Source organism: Mytilus californianus, unplaced genomic scaffold (assembly GCF_021869535.1).
Source record: "Mytilus californianus isolate M0D057914Y unplaced genomic scaffold, xbMytCali1.0.p SCAF_12, whole genome shotgun sequence".
Taxonomy (NCBI): Eukaryota; Metazoa; Mollusca; class Bivalvia; order Mytilida; family Mytilidae; genus Mytilus; species Mytilus californianus.
Genome location: NW_026262604.1, coordinates 37,762,565 through 37,789,565, shown reverse-complemented (window position 1 = coordinate 37,789,565; position 27,001 = coordinate 37,762,565). Strand labels below are relative to the sequence as shown.

The 27,001-nt window shown below is 32.0% G+C and overlaps 2 protein-coding genes across 3 annotated transcripts in view; both read right to left on the bottom strand.

The window, feature by feature from the left end:
- Positions 1 to 6,839, bottom strand: part of LOC127721055 (uncharacterized) — a 39,121-nt gene extending 32,282 nt beyond the window's left edge. The window contains exons 1-2 of the mRNA XM_052227737.1: positions 6,823 to 6,839; positions 6,341 to 6,392 (exon numbers count right to left, since the gene is read on the bottom strand). Coding sequence (XP_052083697.1) covers positions 6,341 to 6,392; positions 6,823 to 6,839 — 69 coding nt within the window. The remainder of the gene's footprint in view (positions 1 to 6,340; positions 6,393 to 6,822) is intronic.
- A 12,019-nt stretch (positions 6,840 to 18,858) lies between these two features.
- Positions 18,859 to 25,784, bottom strand: LOC127721783 (low affinity immunoglobulin epsilon Fc receptor-like). Of its 2 annotated transcripts, none has more exons than XM_052228576.1 (5): positions 25,348 to 25,784; positions 24,767 to 24,858; positions 24,027 to 24,117; positions 20,536 to 20,766; positions 18,859 to 18,946 (listed from the first exon to the last, which is right to left on the bottom strand). In XM_052228576.1, exons 1-4 carry the CDS (start codon positions 25,742 to 25,744, stop codon positions 20,543 to 20,545), a joined length of 804 nt encoding a protein of 267 aa, XP_052084536.1. In that variant the 5' UTR covers positions 25,745 to 25,784; the 3' UTR covers positions 18,859 to 18,946; positions 20,536 to 20,542. The 2 variants fall into 2 exon arrangements, with proteins under 2 accessions (XP_052084536.1, XP_052084537.1); XM_052228577.1 differs by having other exon boundaries at positions 20,541 to 20,766.
- Positions 25,785 to 27,001: the final 1,217 nt, after the last annotated feature.

The window sequence follows — 27,001 nt, the reverse complement described above, 5'->3', positions numbered from 1 at the left end:
GTCTTTTTGCTTGTTGTGGTTCTTAGCATTGTGTTTGAGTTTAATAAAATTTGGATGAGGCAAACTTAAGTTAGAGTGCAGAAACGAAAATGGGATGGACAGAAGACAGAAGGACGGATGGTCAAGTGTTACACTTAATGGGGACCCCCTTTGCCTACAGCAGGGGCATAAAAATCTGTGGCTGATTCAGCCTACAGGGTCAGTTTTCCTCCCACTTGTTTGTAAAAAATATCATTTTAGGATAAAACTGTCAAAAGAAATTTTCCTGGCTATACTCTCCGTTATTTTTACCATTATGGACAATTATGCCCCCTTAAACCCCAGATCGGCCCCTGAAAATAAATTTACAATTGGTACCTACATTCAAGTCCATTCAAATAAGTTTTCCTGTTCAACATAATCATGATAATAACTGCATTTCTAATCAAATCAGAAAGAAATTAAGAAATTGGAATATAATTTTATTTCAGTTTTCGGTAAAACCATGAAAACTGAAAGGATTTATTGCTATCTGAAATACCTTTCCTTTTTTAACTTACATGTATAGAAGCTGTATGAAAACATTCTGTCTTTGAGTTTCCTTCATACATTAGATTGAGAAATAATTCCATTCTGTTATTGAAATGGATATAAGCATTTATTAATCATGTTAATAACAATGAAATTATGGATAAGAAACTGATAATTCTAAAAATATTTCCTCAACAAAACTGAATTGATTCATTCTCAATTCCCTTTTACAATGGATTTTCAGCAATCAAGGGTTCAATTACTGTGGTTCCGAGGTCATAAACCTGTCTTTTTTGGGAGGGGGTTTTTCATTTTTGCATTACAAAAGTCAAGGACCTCCCATTCGTTATACTGATGCTTTATACAGAGAGCTTTTGATTTCAAAGGTAGTCCTTTCATAAGGGTCTGGATGGGGTCCTTCATTTCTGTATTCTTTAATTTTTTAAGCCATTTTTTCTCTATTCTGTATACTTTTTTTCCAATATTCTCTATTTTTTTTATATTTTAGCACCTCATTATTCTCTATTCTTAATTTTGTTGGTCCATTTTTTTCTATTCTTTATATTTTTTGCACATCTGTTAACCCCCATCCACACCCTCTTTCATTATGTAAAGCAAATCTGAATCCCTGAATTTTAGATGCAGGTAAAATTGGATTTCAGTCAGTTAAAGAAAAAAGAACAAAATCGTGTACAATAACATGGCTCAGGCTCTTGATCATCATAGCAGCAACCACTTAACCACCCACACTATTTAGTTAATCAAGTTTTTACAGTAAATGCATACTTTCACATGCTTTCTAAATCACTGTGACAAACGGAGAAATTTTCCCACGATTTTAAAACAAGCCAGATTTATTAGATCTTTTGAGTGGTAGTATGTAAAACCAATTTATTAGTAGGGAAGGCTTTATACAAAGGAAATATTTATTAATTCTGTTTAACTTGTGTAAGGGATATAGATTTATAGGTTTAAAAAAACAATAAAGTTTGTGTTAAATGATCTTTAAAAAGCTAATGGGAGTTATTTAATCTATTTATATATCAATACTGATAATAGATTATAAATATTGTTGTTAATGACCCTGGTGTAATTGAGAGGCTGAGAAATATATCAAAACAATGCAAATATAACTTCAAATGCTAAAATTTAAAATCATTTCAGTGCATTGTATGTTTAATTGATTATACAATTATACAAATGCTGCCACTGTATATTTTTGTACTGTACTTCAAAATTATATTAAATAATTTTACCAGTTTAACATGTTTAAAGGTTACCATTAAACTATATAATTTTATATCAATATTTATTACCAGTTAATTGCTTAAAAAAATTGCAAGACATTTTTTTTATTAAGAAATTCATCTTAAATGAATAATTTACAGGTTATGTATTTTATTTTTACTGTGGACTGTAAACATCTTTTTCCTGCCGAAGTTCCTTAGTATGTTCCTAAGTTACTCCAGCTTCCTCCGCCTATACAAATACTGAAAAAGTTGCGTAAATCATCAACAATCAATCAATCAGTATCTTTGGAATATTAAAGTCACATTCAAATAATTTGTCAAAATAAAACCTCTTTTCCCCAAAGTTTCACCTCCTAGAACCATCCCCTTGACACCTTTAAAATTACGTCCTCTTAACACCCTTCAACTTACAATTAACTGGTTACATCATATCTAAAGTTATTTCATTAAAAAACATGATATAAGAGTGCTAAGTACTCATGTTATATTATATGATAAGAATTATACAGTATATTTAAGACTGACAACAAAGTATACAATTTCTTGAGAAAAACAAGCAGACTTTTAGAGTCTGAATGACACAAATAAATCTGTCATACCTGAATGAAACATACATTTACCTGAGACGCCTTGACAGGTGTTGGTATTATTATGGAAATTTTTCTTAAATTCAATATGTGCAGGAATTTCAATCAATCAATCTCAAATTTTAAGAGACCTGGCTCATGAGGAAATTGATATTGAATTTTTTTTTATATTTTGGCAGTGAATTGGGGAAAACTGTTTCCTGATGACCACAGATCAAGTCTTTCATTTATATATATTCACTGTATACATGGTATATATGTATCTAATATAATAAATATATAATGAAATGTATTATATTCTATTTTTCGGTTCTATATATTCACATGTACATAAATGAGTCAACTTTTGATAAAGAATCTTTTGTGTAAAATTGCATTTTTACTGTAAAAATCGATTGGTTCTAATAAACTGTTCTTTATATAAATAAACTGTTATTTGTTTACAAAACAAACAGACTTTTATAAAAATAAAAAGAGGAAATGTCAATTACAAACAAATACCAAATCTATAAAATCTGGTTTAAGTTTAAATCTCAATTCTTTAAAAGAAGCCAATGGATAAACATATACACCAAAGTGATTTAACCTGACAATAACTGATGCAATTAACTCAGAGATAACAAGATTACCTGACAGGTGGAGTAATTAATGACAGAGGGGTATTCTTATAAAATCACTGATCCATGTAAACTGAAAAGTTAACCAAAAGGTTAGTGCTTTTGTCATCAAAATTTTGGACAGAAGGGTTGGAGAAAATTGCCACAAATAAAAGAATTGAGAATGTATTCTAATGTTCAAAGAGTTTTCATAGAATAAGTGATTAAATGAACTTTGAAAGCCATTTAAAAAGAATTAAAACTGGTCTTTTTTTTAATATTACTGTTGCTAAATCTTTGCCGGAATTGAAAATATAATATCTGGTATCAAGGAATTGTATATTTAAATATACAGTTTCTTGCTGGTATGTAGAGGCATGCAATTTGTTCTTCTTACATATTGGGTTGTTACACGTATTCCTACCCTCGTTCAATCTCTCTCCATGCGCACGGACCACCCCCCCCCCCCAAAAAAAAAAATAAATAAAAATTAAATAAAACTAAATTGCAAGCTCTTTGGAAAACTGTTTCCCAACAAACTTACCAACAAGCAAAGTATGTAAGTAGGTAAAATTTCTGTCAACTCTGATGATGTTGTGATCGACTGAACGTTGAAATAAATCCCTCCAATAATTAATCCAAGTATCGACACGACTGCTCCAAGAACAAGGAATATCCATAAACGTTTAGTTAAAACAAGGTGTTTCTTCACACGCTCCCGTGAATTTTTATGTTCTTTGTTTTTGTCCTTCGTTTGAAACATATTTGTTTTCAAAGTGTGTACAACTTTTTCAAAACTTTAAAAGAAATATACATCCTTCTTTTAAACCGGCATTCAATGTTTAAGAGCCGTCTCTGTGTAATAATCTTTACCGAAAAAGATCATATTTCTTATTTTTGTGTGTCTACACGACTGTCATCTTTCAAAAGCATCTATCGGCACGCGGCAGTTACGCGCCGATACACATGTGGATTTGTTTACAGTCAAATTCTCGTGTCGCACACCTTCCGAGATTACATTTAGGCTCCGCCCAGTTACTTTATGAATGAAACTGATTGGGGCCCATATGTGGGATAAACTTGTTACTTGGTTATATAAATTAGTATAAATTCAAGAGACGAGTACTTCCAAGAATATATAATATTCGTATATATATATAATAGATATTAGATTATTCAAGCTGCATATCAGGCACAGTGTATATGATATACCAAAGCGCAACATATTTTTCTTTTCTTAAAAAAAAACCCACAGACATATTGAAATAAAGTCCATGAAAAAAACCTTACACAACTCCAAGACAAATAGACTATACAGATTAATTTTCAAATGAAATTAACTTTTTGAAAAAAAAGTTAAAAATTGTTTTAATATCATAAAGGCCGCGTGAAACTCTGGGGACGCAATATCCGCAAATTAAAGTTAGTCACCATTTAACTTCTATCATCACTGTTGAATATTATGCAGCATACTGTTCCTTTCATTAATAAGTGATTTGCACTGAGGAGGGTAGACACCACACCTGCATAAGTATTATTACTTATTTTTCAATTCCGGTATATATAATGTTTTTAATATTTTGTTTGAATTGTATATATATTTGTATTAATTTTTGTTCGTATGTTTTCACCCCCTCGAAGTATAAATGTGCATTTAATAAAATAAATAGAAAAATAAACTCTATTTAGAAGTTGAAACAAAATGAACAAATTCTTTGCAATTAAAATATACGATGCAGAACTAGTAGAGGCATTGTATTTTACGATCTTGTATCATCAGACTTCTAACAGAATTTATTTGTAGATCTATTTTTTCTATTTTTGTTTTCAGGCATCGAATCTGTGACATATTGTTTCGCCTGAGAAGCGAGATTAAGCAATCATATACATCCGTCGTCGGTGTTAACATTTAGGTTCAGTATATGCATGGTTAAAGTTTTTCTGGACATCAATAACATTGTCAAACCTTCACGGAAGTTTACGAAACTATTCAGAAATGCTTTTTTTTTTTACACAACAGTAACATTGTCAAACCTGAATAGAATTTTAGAAGCTTAGGCAGAGGCTTGTTTATGATTAGGAGGTAGTATCGGATGCAAAATTTTGAAGCACATGTACTTTTTTTTCTTTTTATCTTTTTTTTTATAAATGGACTTAGTTTCTTGCAGTTAACATCAACATACGGTCTATATTTATTAAACGTCAATAACTTTGTTAAACCTTAACGGAATGCTATATGAAACTTAGACAGCAGCTTCTTAAGATAAAAAAAATATCATCTGAAAAAAAAAGATGTTCAAAACTTGAAAATTTCCGTATGTTACTGATAAAATGACATACTATTACACTTCTACTCTGGCAAATTCAAACAAACAATTAAATGAAGCTTTTAAAACATACTAAACGATGCTAAATATCTTGAACACTAGTTGTGCTTCTTTGAAAAATGTAGAAAATGTTTCGCGTGGTTCATAATACCAATATCATCCACACGACAGTTTGTTTCTTGGCGAAATGTAAAGTGCTTGACTAACACACACAATCTTAACGTTTCTTAAAATAATAAAATTTTAGAGAAAGTCATATCTCCATTCAAATATGTGTACAGAACATTAAATAGCGTTTATTTTTATCAATAGTACCGCTTAAGTCGACGCTAGGGGCCGTCTTGACCTTGTTGTAGGGTATGAATGATTCGTTCATTGTTGAAGACCCTACATCAATTGTCAAGATGAAGAACAGGAATAAAAGCCCTGTTCATTGATAAATTATTTATTTTTACTATGTATTGTGTGTGATTTTGTCCCATGTACATTTACTCCATATTCTTTCATTTTCTATTGATCGATACCCAACACATTTGTATACCTGACACACAGCAGGACCGTCTGTGCTTCCCTGTATTCTTGTTTGTATTTAGTATAACATACCAATCCGCCTTTCTAGCTGAAAGTACATACCTCAAACCAGCAAACAAATCTGTATCTGACAGGCCTTTGGTGATTCGCTGTAAACTTGTATGATTTTAATCAAACAGCAAGAGCCCTTCTCTTTCTCTCTTCTTGAAATTCATTCAAATGTGTACATACCTCAGAATTGTCTAAATAATGTTCAACAACTCCCAAGAAATGTGTATCTGGCAACAGGAACGTCAGTGCTTTTCTGTGTTTGATTCTAGTGATATATACAAAGCCTTCTTTCTAGCTCTAAGTAAACAACTCAAAACAGCCTTAAATAATTCTCAAACAAATCTGTATTTGACAACAGGACCTTCAGTGCTTCTCTGTAATCTTGTTTGATTTTTGTCAAATAGCAAGAGCCCTTATCTTACTCTATACTTGGAATTCTTTCAAATGTGAACATACCCAAAAGCCTTCTTTCTACCCAAAGTACATACCTGAAAACAGCCTTCAGCTATTCCCAAACAAATCTGTATCTGACAACAGGACCTTCAGTGCTTCTCTGTAATCTTGTTTGATTTTTGTCAAATAGCAAGAGCCCTTATCTTACTCTATACTTGGAATTCTTTCAAATGTGAACATACCCAAAAGCCTTCTTTCTACCCAAAGTACATACCTGAAAACAGCCTTCAGCTATTCCCAAACAAATCTGTATCTGACAACAGGACCGTCAGTGCTTCTCTGTAAACTGGGTTGATTTTCTTTTATTTTTTCTTACAGATCAGGTCAATACAATCAATCGAAAACTCCGTGATCTTTTGAATTATAAATGAAGTCGAAGATCCACACCCTGGTTAACAATTAAGTTGAAGATGGAGAACCAGATAATCAGGCGTTGGGCATACAGTAATTATATAACATATGTTGTATCGATTACAAGTAACCGTGGGAGAAAAAACAAAAGTCTGAATGGATTTACTTGGATTTGTATGTCATTCATTGCTCTGTTGCGTGCCGCGTCAACAATATTAGCATGATTACGTAAAGAGAGACAACTCTATTCAATATCTGGTTATTGAAGAAAAAAAAACCCATCTTATCTGTGATTGGCTGCAAGATCGTCCTTTTAAAAGTTTTTCACTGAATGTCATTAAATACACACAGTCACTCAAAATGTTATGATTTAAATAGAGAAAACGTTGAATAATTAAATATATATGAATATCAGGGAGAAATTAACTTTAATAATATAAAAGAAAAAAGAAAAAAATGTCTAAATTATTCGCATACTAGTTTTATAATAATTCAATTTGTTTTACACAAATACACACTTATAGACAGACAAGCAATATCATACTATTTCGATATAACCTTATTTGCAATACCATGGGTGAAAAGCATTACTTTTTAGTAGTCAAAAAACGATATTGAAAAATTTTGACCAGTGAGCATTTATATATACAGTAATTTAAATAAAAGTAATATATATATATATATTACATCGAATTTTGTCACAAACACAAACGTTTTCATATTTAAACAGTGTATAACTTCTGATTCTGGTGAGATATTATATTGAAGATGGTCTGCATGGTGGGAGACTTATATCTTTTAACTTTATGTAATTATTCAAGTAATTTTTCTTAACACTTTACTCTTCTCTATTCTTTTTATTTCGCCTTTTATTCTCTTTTTCTGTAAATCTCATCAACACCCTCGTATAATCTTTGATTGCATACGTTTACCGTTTGCTGCTTTTATTTGTCTTAAACAAACACTATCCACACCGCCGTATAATCTTCCATTTATATACGTTTACCGTTTGCCGCTTTTTATTTGTCTTGACTGAATATTTTTCTTTTTGATGCGTGTTCAGCCCCTTCTTAATGCAGTTGGTTTTGTATCTTTTATTTGTTACTCAAGGATATATAATTATGAAAACCTTATTTCGTACGATGAACTAGATTGCTAAATAAATGAAAGTTATAGAAGCATTTGTATTTGCGCATCCACCCAATGCAACTTGATCTCATTTCGTGTACACTTTTAATATTGGAACAGCCATGTCTTGCTCTAACATAAACATGACGATAAAAGTAATTGCAATATATCTTTTTTTGATGTTTCCATAAATCCTGGATGAATATTATTTATATCTTTTTCAAAGGTAAATATTTCTTCCAAATAATTAAGCGAAAATATAATTAGTCCAGAATGAATTCCAAACTAACAAGGTAATTTAATTTTTTTTTAGATAACGCATACATTTTTGATGCAGTGACGTATATCCTATAGAAGAAGAATGTTTGGTTAAGAAATCATCATAAAAATGCATTTACGTATACCTCTGATGGTGGACTGTAATTCCCCGAGGGTATTACCAGGCCAGTAATGAAAATACGGATATTGTGTTATTAAAACTTGTTGTGACAAAATTTAGGAAATTATTTTGAATTGAGGAATATAACTCAATCACGAGAGCACACCGATAAATCCAATAGGTAGGTTCTTCAAAGTGACCGGAGTTAAGGACGGGAATTTCGACCGTCACTGGAAATGTATAGCGATAATCACCGTTTCGAAACTATTCGTTTGACAGATTTAATGATCAATCACATTTTATTATATTTCAATTTTTTAATGCACCAATAAAACCTATGGAGTACGACCGAATTGAAAATTTCATTTGAATAGTTTGACTTTATATGTGACATGTGCTTGCTTAAGCAATCGACAACACTTTACATCACAATCTGTCTTTAACAGTTCTGTTTGTTTTTTCTTTATTGTGTTAATTCTTTGAATTTTGAGGTATGGGGAACTGTGCTAAATGCAAATTATCATGTCATTTGCAGGGTAGAGGGAAGCGAGGATCGATACCCCCTTTCTTCAGAATTTGTGTGCACTTCTTTAGCATAGATCAGCAAATAATAATTTATCTAGTATTTGATTTGTCCCGCGGATCGAGCCTATTTTTCGAACTACTTAAACATGGAAGATGCAATTGACATAAGGACTTGGACAACAAATGTTGAAATGAAACATAATTTTATAATTTTTAAAGTTATTATCTATCTGTGACGTGAAGATGTGAAAACTATATGAAATAGTATCTGCTGCAATGTTCAAACGATGGAATCGATATTTGGTATCATGACGACGCTCCCAGGAAGGTCTTGATAATATTTCCAAAACTTGATAATTCATCAATTGCCATGCACCCTTTTCTAGTATCTTTGTTTTCAATTAAAACTATTTCAACCGCGGCAAAAAAGAGAGACACATTTTATATGTACTTTTAATCTTGTAAAAATTACCAAAGACAGAAATAAATAGTGTACTCATGTGCAACCGTCAGCAAATATGTGATTGTAGTGTAACCGTTTGTACGGAGATTTTTGCGCGTCCAAAACTTCGAAATACAATTTCCAAATATTTTCGCCAGATCATGCAAGAATCTCAGGAGTGTTGATTAAAAGTTCATGATTAGCTAGGGGACGTCCATTTGATCTTCTTGGATGGGGTGGGGGACTTGGGCTGAAGAATTTATTCCGGATTGAATATTCATTTTCATCTGTTGCTACATGTATGCATGCTTACTTTTTTCATTTATAAAAATGTATGTACACAATTGTTTCCTGTATTTTTGTTTTGCAGATTATTCATTTTCATCCTGTCTTAGAATATGTAAGAGAATGATAATCCCTTTCTTCATGATTAAGTACGAGCGTTAACGAGTACTTATCATGAAGTAAGGGATTATGATTCTCTTACAAACTTAGAATATTCTAAAGTGCTCAAGGCTTAAATGATCTCTTGATTGGTTGTATTTAAGAATTAGTTTCATTGTCAGTGCAATGTTTGTAATTAATGCATGACTTCCTTTTTAGGCATGATTTCATTTATGGATTAGTTTTAGTGATGTGAGGACCTTCTTATAATTTTGGAAAATATAATAAATTATGTTTTATACTTTAGATGACACAACAGTACAATGAAATGGTAAGACATATTTCCTGATTGTTAGTATGAATGTAAATCATGTAATATTTTAGCGAAGAATTATCTTTTTGTTTATTCGCCGCGATATAGCCTTGTTGTGCTAATGCGGCGTAAAGCAACCAACAATCAATCAAACTTTTTGTTTATTTCCATTTTAAATCAATAAATTCAAAATTTGAGTTACAAATAAATTTTATTTTACAGCCAATATTTCAGTCCAGTCCTTTACATCAAATACTACTTCATTATGTCAGGGAAATGTTCAAATACAATGTCTTTAAAATAGTTTAAAATATATTCAAAAGTTTAACTAATTCCTTTTTTTAGAATTTTATCAGAATATTGGAAATTACTATTCTCACCAACTGCGGATTCAGTAACCAATGTTACTGCACCAGTAAACTTCATCTAATTTTGTTTTTTTTTGTTTTTGTTTCATAATTACACCTTATGTAAGAATCCTGGGTTTTAATTGGTTGACATCCAGTGTATTTTTCACCAATTTACTGTTATCAAATGAATATCGTTCATTTTTTAACGCAGCCGGGGTATATGCAAAAAGCATATGCCTTTTTTACCCTCTCTGCCATGGTATTTGCCAAAAAAAACTCTATCCGACTGGACGCTTGTAACGTCACGATCATCAATGCGTTTTTGAACGTTAACATTCGGTGTAATTAAACAGATATAGCATGTTCTTGAGGGGTATTTGCGAAAAATACCAGTCTTGAGAATGAATCTAACATTCCCTCGACTGGTATTTTTCGCAAATACCCATCCTTAACATGATATATCTGTTCAAAATTCAACTTTTAGTCAGTTTTAATCACAAATTCTTTCAAGCTGATAAACGGTCCAAATTTTACTGCACCAGTAAACTTCAACTTATTTTGAGATTTTTGTTTGTTTCACAACTCAACTTTTAGTCAGTTTCAATCACTGTGTGATAAATCCCTTCAATCTGATAAATGTGCTTCGGGGCAGTTGTAACTCATTTATAAAACCTCTTTGTTTTGAACTGTAAGTAGGCCTAAACAATAGGATAACCCCTTACTAAGAACATGATTTCATTCATTCTTCACAATTAAGAAACACCAAATCCTACAATTTCATTGGTCGAGAGCACTTTGCTATATTCTAAGCACATACTTACAACTTCTCGTCCATTCAAATTGCTTATATTTGCCTTCTAATTTTCATAGTACATACTTTTTCCATGTACTAAGTAACTACGCATGAATGACCAGAAGGGTAAGATTTCATTGTATCGTAATCAAGATATTAAAACAAAAATTGCTACTGGCTTTTTTGAAATAAATGCTGTGTTCCAAGTCTAGGTTAGTCTATGGAAAGGTATATACTATGAAATTTAGAGCGAGGGGCTTGCCCCGAGCTCTTAATTTCATAGTATATACCTTTCCATAGACTATCCAATTTAGCACATATTTACAACTCGAGTAATCTTTTAATTGGTCTATTGATAGTTTATTTTGGCTGACTACTTGTATCACAGGTGTTTGTAAAACGGAGCTCATTAACGAAGTTTTGTAAATCTACTCACTAGTATCATTGTAAAATATGTGATTTCAAAAGGCCCTTCACTCCAGAATGAAAAGATGATAGCTGCTCGTGTAAGTATGTTTACTGATATAAAGCGGTGTTTTACTATACATGTTCTTCTTACTTGGTAAGATGACAAAATAAATTGACCAAAAGCAGGCAATAATTAAATTGCAGTGGAAGCTTTACATGTTTTGAAAACATTTTTTAATTTCACAGTAAAACTAAAGCTATAATGAATTTGAAACATATAGATAGTTTGTCACAATAGATATAGTCTAGCAGATAGGCATTAAACAGCAACTACCAATAGATCAGAGATTATAGGTTTTGTGTTTTGTGTTTTGTGTTTTGTGTTTTTTTTTTATTATTTCAAAGTAAAAACTAAAAGATTTATCAGAATATGTTTATATATATATATAGGTGGCACATTATCTTCAGACATAATCACAGTTTTTCAATTCATGACATGTCCTGAACATGCATGAAATATTTGCCACTGAACATTAAGCAACCAATAATCAATAAATCAATCAATTCATGACGAAATAGATCACCTTCCTTAAGAAAGTTTAAAAAATTATCACCAAGTTGCTTTAATTTTCCTTCACAAGGTTTCATAGTACACACTTTTCTGTGTACAAAGTAGTTGCATGGATGATACATTATCATAATGTTAAGATATCGTTGTACTCTAATCCATATGTATTACCCTTTATTTAAATGATAAAATTTGCAATTGTCAAAAACATTTTTTAGATCAAAAGATTTTAATAGCAGGATATTTAAAAATCAACATGAAAACTAATTACAAACTATTTAATTTAATTTGGAACACAGCATTTTATTTCAAAATAGCCAGTGGCAATTTATGTTTTAAATATCTTGATTACGATACAATGAAATCTTACCCTTGTGGTCATTCATGCGTAGTTACTTAGTACACAGGAAAAGTATGTACTATGAAAATTAGAAGGCAAATATAAGCAATTTGATTGGACGAGAAGTTGTAAGTATGTGCTAAATTAAACTAAATAGTTTGTAATTAGTTTTCAAATTGATTTTTAAACATCCTACTATTTAATCTTTGGATCTAAAAATGTTTTTGACGAATGAAAGTTTCTTTCATTTAAATAAAGAGTAACACATATGTTTTTTTATACCTTGATTAGAGTACAACGCCATCTGAGAACTGTAATCATTTATCTTCCATGCAATTACTTTGTACACAAAAAAGAGTGAACCATGAAACCTTGTGAAGGAAAATTACAGCAATTTGATATATTTTGTCATGAATTGATTGATTATTGGTTGCTTAATGTCCAGTGACAAATATTTCATGCATGTAAACTATCCGCTAGGCTACCTATGGGTACATACCAGGGCAGATCCAGTCATTTTAAAAAGGGGTTCCAACCCAAGATAAAAGGGGGGGGGGGTCCAACTGTATGTCCTCATTCAAAAGCATTGATCATCACAAGAAGGGCGTTTTACATCCCCCTCCTGAACTCCCCCTCCCCTTTTTTGGATCCGCCAGTGCAAACTATCTATATGTGTAAAATTTATTATAGTTTTAGTTTTTAGGTGAAATTGAAAAAATGTTTTCAAGAATGTAAAGCTTCCACTGCAATTTAATTATTGCCTGCTTTTGGTCAATTTATTTTGTCATCTTACCATGTGAAGAAGTACATGAATAGTAAAACTCCGCTTTATGTCAATAAACATACTTACACCAGCAGCTACCATCTTTTCATTCTGGATTCAATATTTTACAATGATACTAGTGAGTAGATTTACAAAACTACGTACATGAGATACACCTAGTCAGCCAAATCATATCAATATACTAATTACAGGATTACTCAAGTTGTAAATATGTGCTAAATTGCATAGTGTATGGAAAGGTATATACTATGAAATTAAGAGCTCGGGGCAAGCCCCTCGATCTAAATTTCATAGTATATACCTTTCCATACACTAACCGACACTTACAAACTTAGAATATTGTAAAGTGCTCAAGGCTCAAATGATCTATTCATGAATTAGTTTCATTGTCAGTGCAATGTTTATAATTGATGCATGACTTCCTTTTTCGGCATGTCATTTATGGATTAGTTTTAGTGATGTGAGGACTTTCTTATCATTTGGGAAATATTTTTAAAAAAAATGCGTTATAGATATTAGGTGACACAACAGTAGAAAGAAAAGGTAGGAATTGTATGTTTCCTGATTGTGAGTATGAATGTAAATCATGTAATATTTTAGTGAGGAATTATCCTTTTTTTATTTACACTTTAAATCAATTAAATCATTTGAGTTACAACAAAATTTTATTTCACAGCCAATAATTTGGTCTGGCTTTTTACATCAAATACTGTTTCATTATGTCAGGGAAATGTTCAAAAATAACGCCCTTAAAAGTTTTTAATATGTTCAAAATTAAATTCCTGTTTTTTTTATCGGAATACATGTATCATGTGTATTGGAAATAACTATTCTCCCCAACCGCTGATCAAGTAATCAAAGTTTTGGAAAGCTAAAGATTTAGGTTATTTTTTATCTGAAAGATTTTTTTTTTTTTTGGCTTGCTTTGGTATCGTTTAATTTATAGTAATTTGAAGTTATAAATATTTTCATGATAACATTCACGGTACCAATTTTACTGCACCAGTAAACATTCGGTGTAATTAAACAGATATAGCATGTTCTTGAGGGGTATTTGCGAAAAATACCAGTCTTGAGAATGAATCTAACATTCCCTCGACTGGTATTTTTCGCAAATACCCATCCTTAACATGATATATCTGTTCAAAATTCAACTTTTAGTCAGTTTTAATCACAAATTCTTTCAAGCTGATAAACGGTCCAAATTTTACTGCACCAGTAAACTTCAACTTATTTTGAGATTTTTGTTTGTTTCACAACTCAACTTTTAGTCAGTTTCAATCACTGTGTGATAAATCCCTTCAATCTGATAAATGTGCTTCGGGGCATTTGTAACTCATTTATAAAACCTCTTTGTTTTGAACTGTAAATAGACCCAAATAATAGGACAATCCCTTATTAAGAACATGATTTACATTCATTCTTCACAATTAAGAGGCATCCAATCCTACAATTTCATTGGTCGAGAGTACTTTGCTATATTCTAATGTAAAGTAATTCGCCAAACGAATAAACTCGACAACTAGACAATACGATATGATTTGTTGTTATTCACTTACATAAATCAATAATACCTCTAGGCATATGCAAATACTACAAAACTGAAGAGTACAGTTGAGTTTTCCTTTATATTAAATATCTTTAATACTCCCTGGTTAGAGATTGAACAAATAACCTGATACAGTTATCACTTGCTAGATACAACTTTACAAATGGCTCGATCTGTTATAGATTTGTATCTTCGTTCTTTATTTTTATTTCTTGCCCATTAAACACGACTACTTATTGGATAAACCCCAATCAATGTTAGAATGAGACAACGTATATAAATATTGTCTCCCTTACCAAATTGAAAACGGATAAGAAAATATTATTGTTGTATAACCCTATCCCGTTTGCCAAGTTTAGGAGACGATACATATTGCAAGGCTGTTTTGAATTGATACATGATCAATATTGCATGAATAAATAAATAATGATGCTGGGTATGCAAACAAAAGACAAAAGTAACCAAAAAGTAAAATAACAAAAATACGGAACTTCAAGGAAAATTTAAAACGGAAAGTCCCTTTTCAAATGGCAAAATCAAAAGCTCAAACACATCAAACTAATGGAAAACAACTGTCATATTCCTGACTTGGTACAGGCATTTCCTTATGTAGAAAATTGTGGATTAAACCTGGTTTTATAGCTAGCTAAGCCTCTCTCTCACTTGTATGATAGTCGCATAAAAATTCCACTGTATTGACAACATTACCAAGCGAGATCTAGAGGGCAACATACAGTTTCAAGCAATAGACTGGTATCTATAAATGATGAAGATAAAATAAATCAGAAACTAGAAAATATCTGCCTTCTACGCTATCTTCTCGATATAACAAAATAAAAACTAGAGGCCCCAAAGTGCCTGTGTCGATCACCTTGGTCTATGTACATCTTCAGGTGAAAACATGGAGGTAAATAAAATAGTCCATTTTTTCTGATTTTTTTTCTAGACTCAATTTTTTCTGTTTGATTAAAAGTTTATGCTGAACTGAAACATATATATATTTATATATATCACAGTATCCAAATAATAAGAAAACATTCATAAAGATAGACTAGAATGAGATTTACAGATCATTTGATAGGCATGACTTATTTCCAAATTTTGCCTTTTTCAGAAAGGGGTACTCCTTTAATAGTGGGATTATATTTATTAATACAACTAAACAATTCTTTTAATGGCATTTTTTATGTTCAAATATGGCTACCTAATGAAACTAAGTAAATGATTTATTTTTTTAAGACATGTCATTATAGTTATAGGTACCAGTCTTGTATTACAGCTCCAGTTTCCGGTGCTTGTCAAAACATGGAGGTAAATAAAATAGTCCATTTTTTCTGAATTTTTTTCTAGACTCAATTTTTTCTGTTTGATTAAAAGTTTATGCTGAATTGAAACATATATATATTTATAGATTTAAAAAATATCTTTTTGGGGATATCAATCCAAGAAAGTGGAAGGATATCATGTTTACTGGAAGTAATGCAGCCTAGTAAAAACAGCAAACAGAAAGTAGAAAAAAATTGTTTTGACTTCAGTGCTACGTAACTTTTTATTCTTCGTGGCATGACCCACTTTTTTTTCGATTAAATCACAATTTCACATTAGTACATACATGATATGAACATGAACATGAACATGAAATTTTTTTTCTATGTAGCATTTTTTATTTTTTTATTTTCAAAGATCAGCTGTATTGCATGTAAGCCTATGGAGCAGTCAATTACAAGATTACAACCTTCAACAATGGACACTCTCCGACATTGCAGACTAGAATATAACTCACGACAGAAATCTCTTTTGTTAATATAGTATTGCTGATCTATTTTTTGCCCACAACACTAAAAGGATAAACACTCGCACAATAACTCATACAAAGAATTCAATACCAATTTCGTCAAAATTTTATTTATTTGCAGATCCTTTTTCCTATTTAAAGTGTCTATCTATCTTTTATAGTTTTCAAGATAATAGGCAATACTCGTCATTAAGGAGCAGTAATTTTAATAAGGAGTTGACTAACGTTTTCGGCTATGTTGACTTATTTGTAGATCTTGTCTTGATACTCAAATAGTCTATCTATCTATTATAGTACTTAAGATTATAGGCAAACAGGCAAAAAATGGCACAAATTGTCATTAAAAAGCAATTATACCAACCAGGAGTCGACTGATGATTTCGGCCATTAGACTTATTTGTAGATCTTGTCTTGCTGATTATTTTTACTATTTCAAGTTTCTCTCTATCTATTTTAGTTTTCAAGAAAAGAGACAAAACTTGCATTAAACCCCTATTTTCTATTTTTAGCCATGTTGGTCATGTCGCTTGGCAACTGGGGTCATCGGACACAATTGTTTAAACTAGATACCCCAATAATGATTGTGAACAAATGTGGTCAAATTTGGCTCAGTAGTTTCAGAGGATGATAGTTTTTGTAAAAGTGAACAGACGAAGGACGACAGACGACGGACGACAGACGACGGACGCCAAGTGATGGGAAAAGTTCACACTAGCCCTTTTAGCATAGGTACTCAAAAAAACATACACATGACAAAATTATTGTTTGGTTTGCAAATGAAAGTAATAATGCGATGGTTATCGCCTACCTATATATAGCAAGCAACCATCTAGTGCACATTGGCATCTCAAAGTCGTTATTTTTAATATAATACAAAGTTCCGAGAACTTAAATGTAATATCTTCTAATATCACCTTAATTATTCAGCTAGAAATACTCGAATTTGAATACTAGTAACACATTACAACATCAATAATTTCTAGCTCGGACATTCTGAGGCAATGTTTCGAAGCTCTGCTTTGAAGAAAATTGTGTAAGCTGCACTAAGTAAATACTTTTGAAATAGTTGAATTAGCATTATTCTTATATCGTTTACAAAAATAGAAAAATTCCCTTTATCAAAAAAAGAAGGGGTACGATATCAATTTTTAAAAAGTCTGACGACACCCTTGCAAAAAGGCTAACTAGCACAAGTCCACATATTCTACAATATACGAAATATTTGACAACATGAAACCTATCAAAAACCTGGAATGCACTCATGTGCTCCTGAAAGGTACGTAAATCCCTTATATTACTCTTTTTAGACTAAAAGTAAAAATCTTGTAAAAAACAGCATCGGTGGATGTGCTGAACTAGAATGAGAACGACAATGCGACAATAAAAAGTGGGACAACTCCGTGTTGATATAATACAGACATAGCTTTGATTTTACCATTAGGACCTCTTGTTTTAATAAATTCATGAAACAAACAATCCTACACCAAGTTAATAATGTCAGGGAACGCAAACATCAGAAGGTTATATAAACTTGCAGAAATATAGTTGTCATGCAGAATCACAATATATAGAAAATTTCTCGGAAATTTAAGTTCAGTTATATACTAATTGATTCTAAATTGTTGCTTCTTTAACATGCACTGATTTTTTAACCGAACCATCACTGTCAGTTTCTAAGTAGCATTGCAAGATATGAAACATACATAGATGTATCTGGGGCATCCTTTATTTAAGAGAGGCAAAAGATTCCACATTGATACTCAAACTCATTAATCACACAAACTGGCAGTGCCATGGCAAAAATTGAAAAACGACGAAAAGACAAACAACAGTACACAAAACACAACATAGAAAACTAAAGAATTGTTAAATGGAACCCCACCAAAATCCGGAGGTGATATCAGATGAAAAGTAAGCAAATTGCTCCACATGTGGCACCCGTCATGTTGCTCATGCATGTACATACCCGGTGATAAATTTAATTCGAGGAAATGCATGAGGACGGGATTGTGGTAACGACAATAGGAATATACCCGTCGTCCGTCATCTATGAAACATATATTCCATAACGGTTAGCCAACTCGTGGTGGCGTCCGTTTAACGGGATATATGCAGTCAGAATTCCCCCATTACTTTGAATTATTCATTGAAGTCAACCCAGGAAAAAATGAGATACGCAATTACATTTTAACGACTAGGCGCACCGAAGGCAAAGTTCCGAAAGTGACACATTCACTCCCATATAAGGCAAAGTTTTCCTAAAATGACACCTCCACTCCCATATAAGGCAAATTCAATTATGTGCTTCGGAAAACTCCACAAATAATTTGAAAAAAAGGTATATAGGAGGTGCAATTATAGCATTATATGCAAAAAGAAATTGAAAAGCATTAACGATAAACATGAAAATAAATTAGGAAATTTCATGTAATAATAAAATAGTAACATTTTTGTAGTTTTATTTTGAGTTTATTCGTATTATTTCGTTCAAGACCATCGACGAAGCAAGTCTTCCTTTCACTGTATATCATTCTGAAAGTAACAAAATCAATATCTATCGATTTGAATTGTACAGTTTATATCAGGATAAGGCTGTTTTAACTTTTTTGTTTGTTTTGGCATCAAGTCAATATTTTAAAACCTTCCAACAAGCCAGAAAGAAACACACACAAAAACTCCAGGACACCCATAATAAACAAAACAGGTATACAACTGACATCATAATTGTATCAATCGACCATCAACTCAGTATGTTGTAATTTTATTATAGACCAAACATTAGAACATCCGTTTGGCATCGAGTACACTGTCAAATATCCTTTTAAATTCCTGATTTCATGATTTCAAAAAGGTTTCATCAAAACAAAAATGCTGATTTTCAACATCTTCTTCTTGTATCTTCCTCCTGTTTGTGTGGAGCCCATCCAAAAGGATTGTAAACCACAGGCCATACAAAATCTATCAGCAGGGGGACACTAAACAAAGAATATCGTGACTTGGCCTAACAGTGGTAAAACGAATTTTGGATTTAAGGTGTTACATAACACTACAGGGAGATAACTCTGTAAAAATCAGCTGAACGTTTTAATCACGTTTTATTGTTAAGGAAATCAGTGGCGGAACTTTTTATAAGGGGGCCCACTGACTGACCTTAAGGAGGGAGCTCCAGTCATGCTTCAATGATTCCCTGTATAAACAACCAAATTTTTCCCACAAAAGGGGGGGGGGGGGCAGGCCCCCTGGATCCGCCTATGGAAATATTAAACTTCTCGATGATTAAAATTAGTGTTTGTCAAACTGCTATATATCAAATGAAATATTTCCGATAAAGTGTGTGGTTCAAGTATTTTGAAATTTTGATATTTTTGTCAAAGGGTCAAAGTAAATATTTTGTAAAAAATTTATGAAAATTAAACGAGCCAAATTAATTTTAGTCAAGATGTTTGGTACAACCTTAAAGTTTCCATTGACATGAGTAGCTATACCCAGCACTAGTGCTTCGGTATTCACATGATAATAATACATCATGTCTTACAATTTATTTAATTTCTAATTGTTAGCGTTGGAACCCTTTCAGATAAAGTTGAATTTTACTGTCAGTTTTTCCTTTCGGTATCCTCGGACATTCTTAATTTTAGACGAGGCAAACATTTTGTATAGCGCATACATGCAAAGATGAACTGTTACGACTTGAATATATGTTTAACTTGTGCAGGTAAATTTCTTTTTTCTTAACAAATAATGAGTTCACATTTCCTGTATTGAATTGAATTGAATTTATTTGTAGTATTTGTATAATTTTATTAGTTATAATATATTTGTCTATACGCTTAAGCCCTACATATTGCAAGGAGCAATTTAAATGATGTACCAAAAAGAGTTTTACGGAGACACTTTTCTCACAGTCTGGATCATTTGGTACACGAAACATCTGAAATACACGATTGCATGTATATAATTTAAATTTATTTTTCCAAATGATTCCAATCAACTCGAATAAATTCGATACTAGTTTTAGTACTTTTTTAGTAGTAAAAAAACTGGACATATATTAGATCATCAAACGATGCCACATGTTAGATAGCACAGCGGTCGACATACGTTAAAACACCATGACATACATTACCGTTACTTCTCGCATATGTATCCAGTTTTGTATGCACAAGGCGCATCATTCCAAGTAGATCGACCATTTGTATGGATGCTTCCACAGTCTTCACCTCTACTTCCATCGTCAGGTTCACCTGTATTCCAATTTGAAAACCCAACTGAACTGTGATCAAGCACCCACGTAAAATGTCCTTCTCTTGACAAATCATTTAAACCTGTCCAGATCTGATCATGGCTTGATCCTATGAAAAATACTTTCTTTAATAAAAAATATTGCAAATGTAATAAGATAAATCGATACAATAACAACAAATTATGATACATATCTCTTTACGACAGCGACCCAATGAGGCCAAAATTGGTAAAATTGCTGTCCCATACAATTGCCAATAAAAATAGACATGGATATCAGAATTAAAATTGTATATGCCAGACGCGCGTTTCGTCGACAAAATACGCATCAGTGACGCTCGGATATTTTTTTTAAAAGACCAAACAAAGAACGAAGTTAAAGAGCCTTCATGACCCAAATTTCCGAAACTATTTGCCAAATACAGCTAAGGTGATCTATTCATTATTCAGAAATTTTGCCTTGCACCTGGTCACCTCTAGACACTCAAAAAGTTGTTGCAAGGGTTCTTAACGCGTAGAAAGAGCGAAGTACTCTCTCTACACGAGGCATCGAATAAGCGTTCCCAATCTGACAAGACGTGGCTGCGCATTGATATAACCCGCACAGTCAAACGGACGCCCCACTTTGACAAAGGTTTTACGGCAGGTCGGAGGAAGACCACAAGTGACCATATTTCTATTCCCCGGTCACCATAGAGGTGTACATTGTTTACTCAAAAAATGTTACATCTGAAATAAACACATTTATTCTAAAACCAGTTGTTTACATGATACGGGTTATGTTCGTCTCATATATTTTATGATGGTATGATACTAAACCAGTAACGGGAGGGATTGTGCTTGCTTTTCATATGATGAAGACATAATCTTTCAATCAGTTTAATTGAGGTCTGGAGCTGGCATGTCAGTAACTGCTAGTAGTCCTTTGTTAATTTATGTATCATTGTCATTTTGCTTAGTTTCTTCTGTTACCTATTCTGACATCGGACTCGGACTTCTTTTAAACTGAGATTAACTGTGAGTATTGCTGTGTGTTTGTTTATTCTACATTGGCTAGAGGTAAAGGGGAAGGGTTGAAATCTCACAAAAACATATTTAACCCCGCCGCATTTTTGCGCCTGTCCCAAGTCGAGAGCTTCTGGCCTTTGTTAGTCTTGTATGTTTTTTAATTATAATTCATTTAAATGTTTCGGAGTTTAGTGTGACGTCCATTTTCACTGAAGTAGTACACATGTTTTATTAGGGGCCAGCTGAAGCCCACCTCCGGGTGCGGGATTTTCTCGCTGTGTTGAAGACCCATTGGTGGCCTTTGGCTGTTTCGTGCTCTTTGGTAGTGTTGTTGTCTCTTTGACACATTCCCCATTTCCATTCTCAATTTTACATACTTAAAATTCATAACAACAGGCCTAGAACCAACATAGGATATGATTTCCCGCAATTTTGTATATATCTGATTACCAAAATGAATGACAATGAGGACGAATATGTGTCCGTTTTAAAACGAGATAGTGCTTACAATGTTTGAACATACGATATATATCAAACAAATGAGATTTCTGGGAAAACCCACCTAAACCAATTGGGCATTTTTTTTGTATCACGAGAAATAATAATAATCTGACTTGGTATTTTCTTCGTGTTAAGGTGTAAATTATTTTATTAATTAACTACTATGTTATTGGACTTAACATGATGAAAACTGCCTATGCAATATAAAAGTGTCAACTCGGCCAATACAGAATAACTCGGCCAATATTGATTTTTTCTGTATTGGCCGAGTTCTGATCCGGCCAATACAGGATTTCGGAACGTCTCTAGTTTTTAGATCGAAAGTCACGATAAACACAAACTTAAAGTAAACAGTCGTTAGGAAGACGCAGTTTTCATTTACTCACCATAAACATGCCGAAACGTTCAGTGTGGCATATATTTAAGGCTAAAGACGGTCACATTCATTTACAAAGCATTTTGTAAGCAGGCAATTGAATTATTGCAGGTTTGGGCAACGCGTAGTTTATCACAAAGTTCATTTCTTGTCGACCTCATGTTCAACCGATTTACTGTTTACTCTCGCTTCTCATGATTTGTAAACTGTCATTTATTTTTCAACCCGAACCAGGCATATGCATTGTGGAAGGGTGACCTGTAATTGTTCAAATCTTCGGTCAGTTGCCTCATGGATAGTTGTATCACTTTCAATCATATTCAACTCCTACATTTTTTTTTAAATAATTTGTTTCTGCATTACAGTTTATACATGCAATGGCAGTACCTTTCCAATTACTATTTATGTGTTGCGTCTAAATATGAACTGTAACACTTTATAGTGACTGGTAAGGGTAGAAAAATTCATCAGATGAGAAAATGTAGAAGACGCCTGGAAACAGCACCAGATCATTTGATATTGCAGCTTATAAACATGATAAATGGGAACTCATATTTGGATAGTTCCACTTCAAGGTAAAAAATGTTTATCTCTTGTGGTATATAAATTAAAACAATGTTAACACTGTAGTTAATTAATAAAGGTATCATTACGTGTATTTCTGTATTGGCCTTGTAATTGGTCCTTGGCCAGCTGTATTGGCAATACAGAAATACTCACGTAATAATACCATAATATTGTTAATGAAAAGATATAATAGTATATATAGGAAGAAAAAAATCAAAACTTAAAATTGAAGATGGTGTTTCCTAGTTTAGATTGAAATTAACATGATAAATAAGACAACAGGAGCAACATCAGACATGTTTTCGTATTTCTGTTTATTTTCAAACACAAATTATGCCGGGAATTGATTAGTTTTTGTTTGAGTTATTCTTTTACAATTAAGTTAAACGATTTATCTATTGTTCACTCGTAAGTCCCGAAGCCAAAGGTATTGGGTTTCTCCTAAGTGCCGTATTGTTTTTTAAATGATAGTGATTTGTTTTGTAATATAATGATTTGTAGAATTATAAATGATATTTGATTGGCTTAGTATTACGAAATTGAAGTTTTAATTTTGCGAAAATCAGCATTTTAATAGTAATTTATAAGGACTTCGTCCTCTTTCCACTAAACTTAAACAACCAACAATCAATACATCGTACTTTCTTAAAGGTCACCCCTTCCTCACATTAAGTATTATCCTACAGGACTTTTACAATTAAAGGCAAGTTTTAACTAAAGCTGTTCGCATAGCGAATCTAATACATCCCGAACAAGAGGCTCGACAGATTAATAGTCGAGCGGACATATAGACGGAAATAGCGATTCCTGTATGCCCACTTTAACTTTTTAAAAATGATAAATGAGATAAAGAGGTATTGCTGTTTTAAAAGATCAGCTTCAATTAAAACTGGAATTCTCTTGGATAAATTCACTTACTTGCACTGACAGTTATTTCGTGGCTAATCCATCTGTTTTCTGTTGATGTTTCTATTTTAACTAAATATGCCTTGTAGTTCTCACATTCATGCTGTAGTCGTAAATGTTAAACATTGTTAGTTACATAGATAGTTTTTTTTTAACAGTGCAGGTGAATCGATTTGATGAATTACCAGAAAGCATTTTCTAACGTATTTTTATTAATTGTTTGTTCTTATGGTGTACCTTTATATAACTGTCACAGGTTACGTGGATGGTTGAGCGCTCACAAACATGTTTAACCCCGCCCCATTCTATAGTCGGGAGCCCGCAATTTAGAAGTTGTCGTTAGTTGTTGTCTGTAATATTTGTTATTCGGTTTATTGTTTCAGCATTAATAAGGCCGTTTGTTTTCTTTTTTAAATTGTTTCACATTTTGTCAATCCGGTTTCTTCATAGCTTACAGAACGGTATAGCATTTGCTCATTGTTGAAGGACATACAATGTCCTTTAATTGTTTACATCCTCGTCCTTTGCTCTCTTTTAGATAGTTTATTGTCAATCTTATTACATCTTTATACTGTGTCTATTGTACAAAAACATGTATTAGAAATTTTGTTTTTATTAAACTCAAAAATGACGTACTACATTCAATTTGGTATTTTCAACAAAAATGATTTGAATTATGCGACAATTTTTTTCCCATGAGGGTTCAAATAACAGAAACTATTTTATAATAATACATTTGGGGAAATCAATACCTTTGCCTGTTTCCACGTAAGTCTGTCATATCGAAACATGTAACAGTGGTTGTTGAACCTTTTCCATCCAGGAGTACACTTGTCCTTTATACCTGTAAATGAACAATTATATAGTATATAATAAATAAATGTACCTCTATATAGGAATTTTTGCTTGTATCCCATTAAAAAATTCAGCTGTTCAAATTTTACATGTAATTGTGATAATGCTATCAGATATACGTTCATCAGAACATTTCGGCAAAAGATGATAAAAAGAATTTGAAAATAAAAACCAATCTTGAATTTGAATGCACACATATTTATTTGCAGTTTCTGCATGTTTTTCTTCAAACTAAGGATACTCGATGACTATATCTATTAAACCTTGTATAAACAGCATCACTCAAATTTTCTTTCTTTCAAACGTATAATCTTGTTTTTATGTTATACTTTCGACATAATCTGTTTGAATTAGTTTTATGCATAAAATTGGTATCATAATTAAGAAGTTTGCAGACAATATATTTATTTACTTTCCGAATAAACGTAACTAGTATGTTTGTACAATACGAATATATTTGAATATAAACACAACTTACCTTTTTTAATTATGTTAATATCATTCTTCAAATCAGTAATTTTCTTGCTATTTGCAATTAGTTTTGTCTCAAAGTCACTTAATTGTTTTCCTAGTTTATCATACTGTTTGGTGCTACTGATATTTTTTTCTATATCTGTAATTCTCTTAGTCAATTTGTCGTCTTTTTCACTAAGTTTATTCATTTTTGTCTCTAATTTATCGTCCAGTTTATTCATTTTAGTCTCGACCTTATGTTCAAGGTTTGTCAATTTCGTCTGAAAAGCTTGAAGTTGATTTATAATCATCCATAATATAGGATCAGTCTTTCCTGCATCAGATGATCCGACAAACCTCTTAAGTTCTTCCGAGGGCACACAAGACGCAAACAAAATCAGCAATAGAATTAAAGCCTTCATTTTGAATTCATTGAGTATACAATGCTGTTTTAAGTATGATAAAAAATATATTGCAAGTTGGTAACATATGGACTTTTTCAATAAATAAGGTAACTAATATCATATTTTTCGTGGAAAATATTGAACATATCAAAATCGAAAAATCAAATATCACCATGTGGCACTGATGTGTAATCAGACTACTTGCTAAAGCAACAACGTTCTTTGCTGTCCATTTATAAGGGATAGCTACATTTCGTGACTTCCCTTGATTGCACTTCGGACTTACAAATACATAATAAACTATGAATTAGAGGTTGTTATCTTTTTATCTTGATTCCTATTGTATGATATTTGAAGGTTTATAAGAGACGAGATATGAAATATTCCACTCCATTTACTACTAGGAAGAAAGTCATATTTATCAACATATGGTATGCAAGTTACTACTTGAAGGTTTAAAAATGTAGGGTTACTTAGTTCATTTTAGAATTGAATGATTCAGCGCATCATTTATACTGTGAATTTCACTTGTTTTCATTTCGATAGCACTTAAAAACAGCATTCAATACTTATATTTACAGATATTTGAAATCAAATAAATGTTTATGAATATGAAAGTATTTTTTTTCTACGGCAGAAATTGTGTCGTGTTATCAAAGCTGTATCAATTAAGCATTATTATATTTCTAGATACAATTTGTATATGAATGTAGCTCATAAGATATTTACTTACTTTCAATATTACGATATTTTGTATATAATAAGTTTATATTTTAGCTAAGTATTCATATTTACAATACAATATGAACTATTTTTTTCCCAATGGACACAATTAACTACTATTTAAGCATTAAACAAGTACTAGTACAGTGAGTCAAGAAGATGTTGGTTAGATACATGAAGTTAAATCGGAGAATAAAAATAGATTTATTATAGTCACGAAATGTAGTTATCCCTTATAAATGGACAGCAAAGAACGTTATTGCTTAATTAGCAAGTAGTCTGATTACACAACAGTGCCACATGGTGATATTTGAATAAATCTATTTTTGGGTTGCTTTTACATCATTTGGAAACATATGACGGAATGAGGTGAGTTATTAAAAAATTCGTAAGGGTTCCACGGAACCCAGTGTCTCGCCTACTTTTGCTGTTAATCACAGGCTCAACAAAAATGAGGAAAAAAATTAATAAAAATATTCCTCTCTATACTATCTTTTGATTGTAAGAAGCTTCTGTCCAAGTTTGGTAAAAATCCAGGATAGTTTATGAATC

What these genes read in the sequence shown, in the direction of transcription:
- LOC127721783 (XM_052228576.1), bottom strand. Translation starts at nt 25,744, where the DNA reads ATGAAGGCTTTAATTCTATTGCTGATTTTGTTTGCGTCTTGTGTGCCC. An exon ending in TATTAACATAATTAAAAAAG is followed by an intron (nt 24,859 to 25,347) that starts GTAAGTTGTGTT and finishes GTTCATTTACAG; the next exon opens with GTATAAAGGACAAGTGTACT. An exon ending in TTACGTGGAAACAGGCAAAG is followed by an intron (nt 24,118 to 24,766) that starts GTATTGATTTCC and finishes TTACGACTACAG; the next exon opens with CATGAATGTGAGAACTACAA.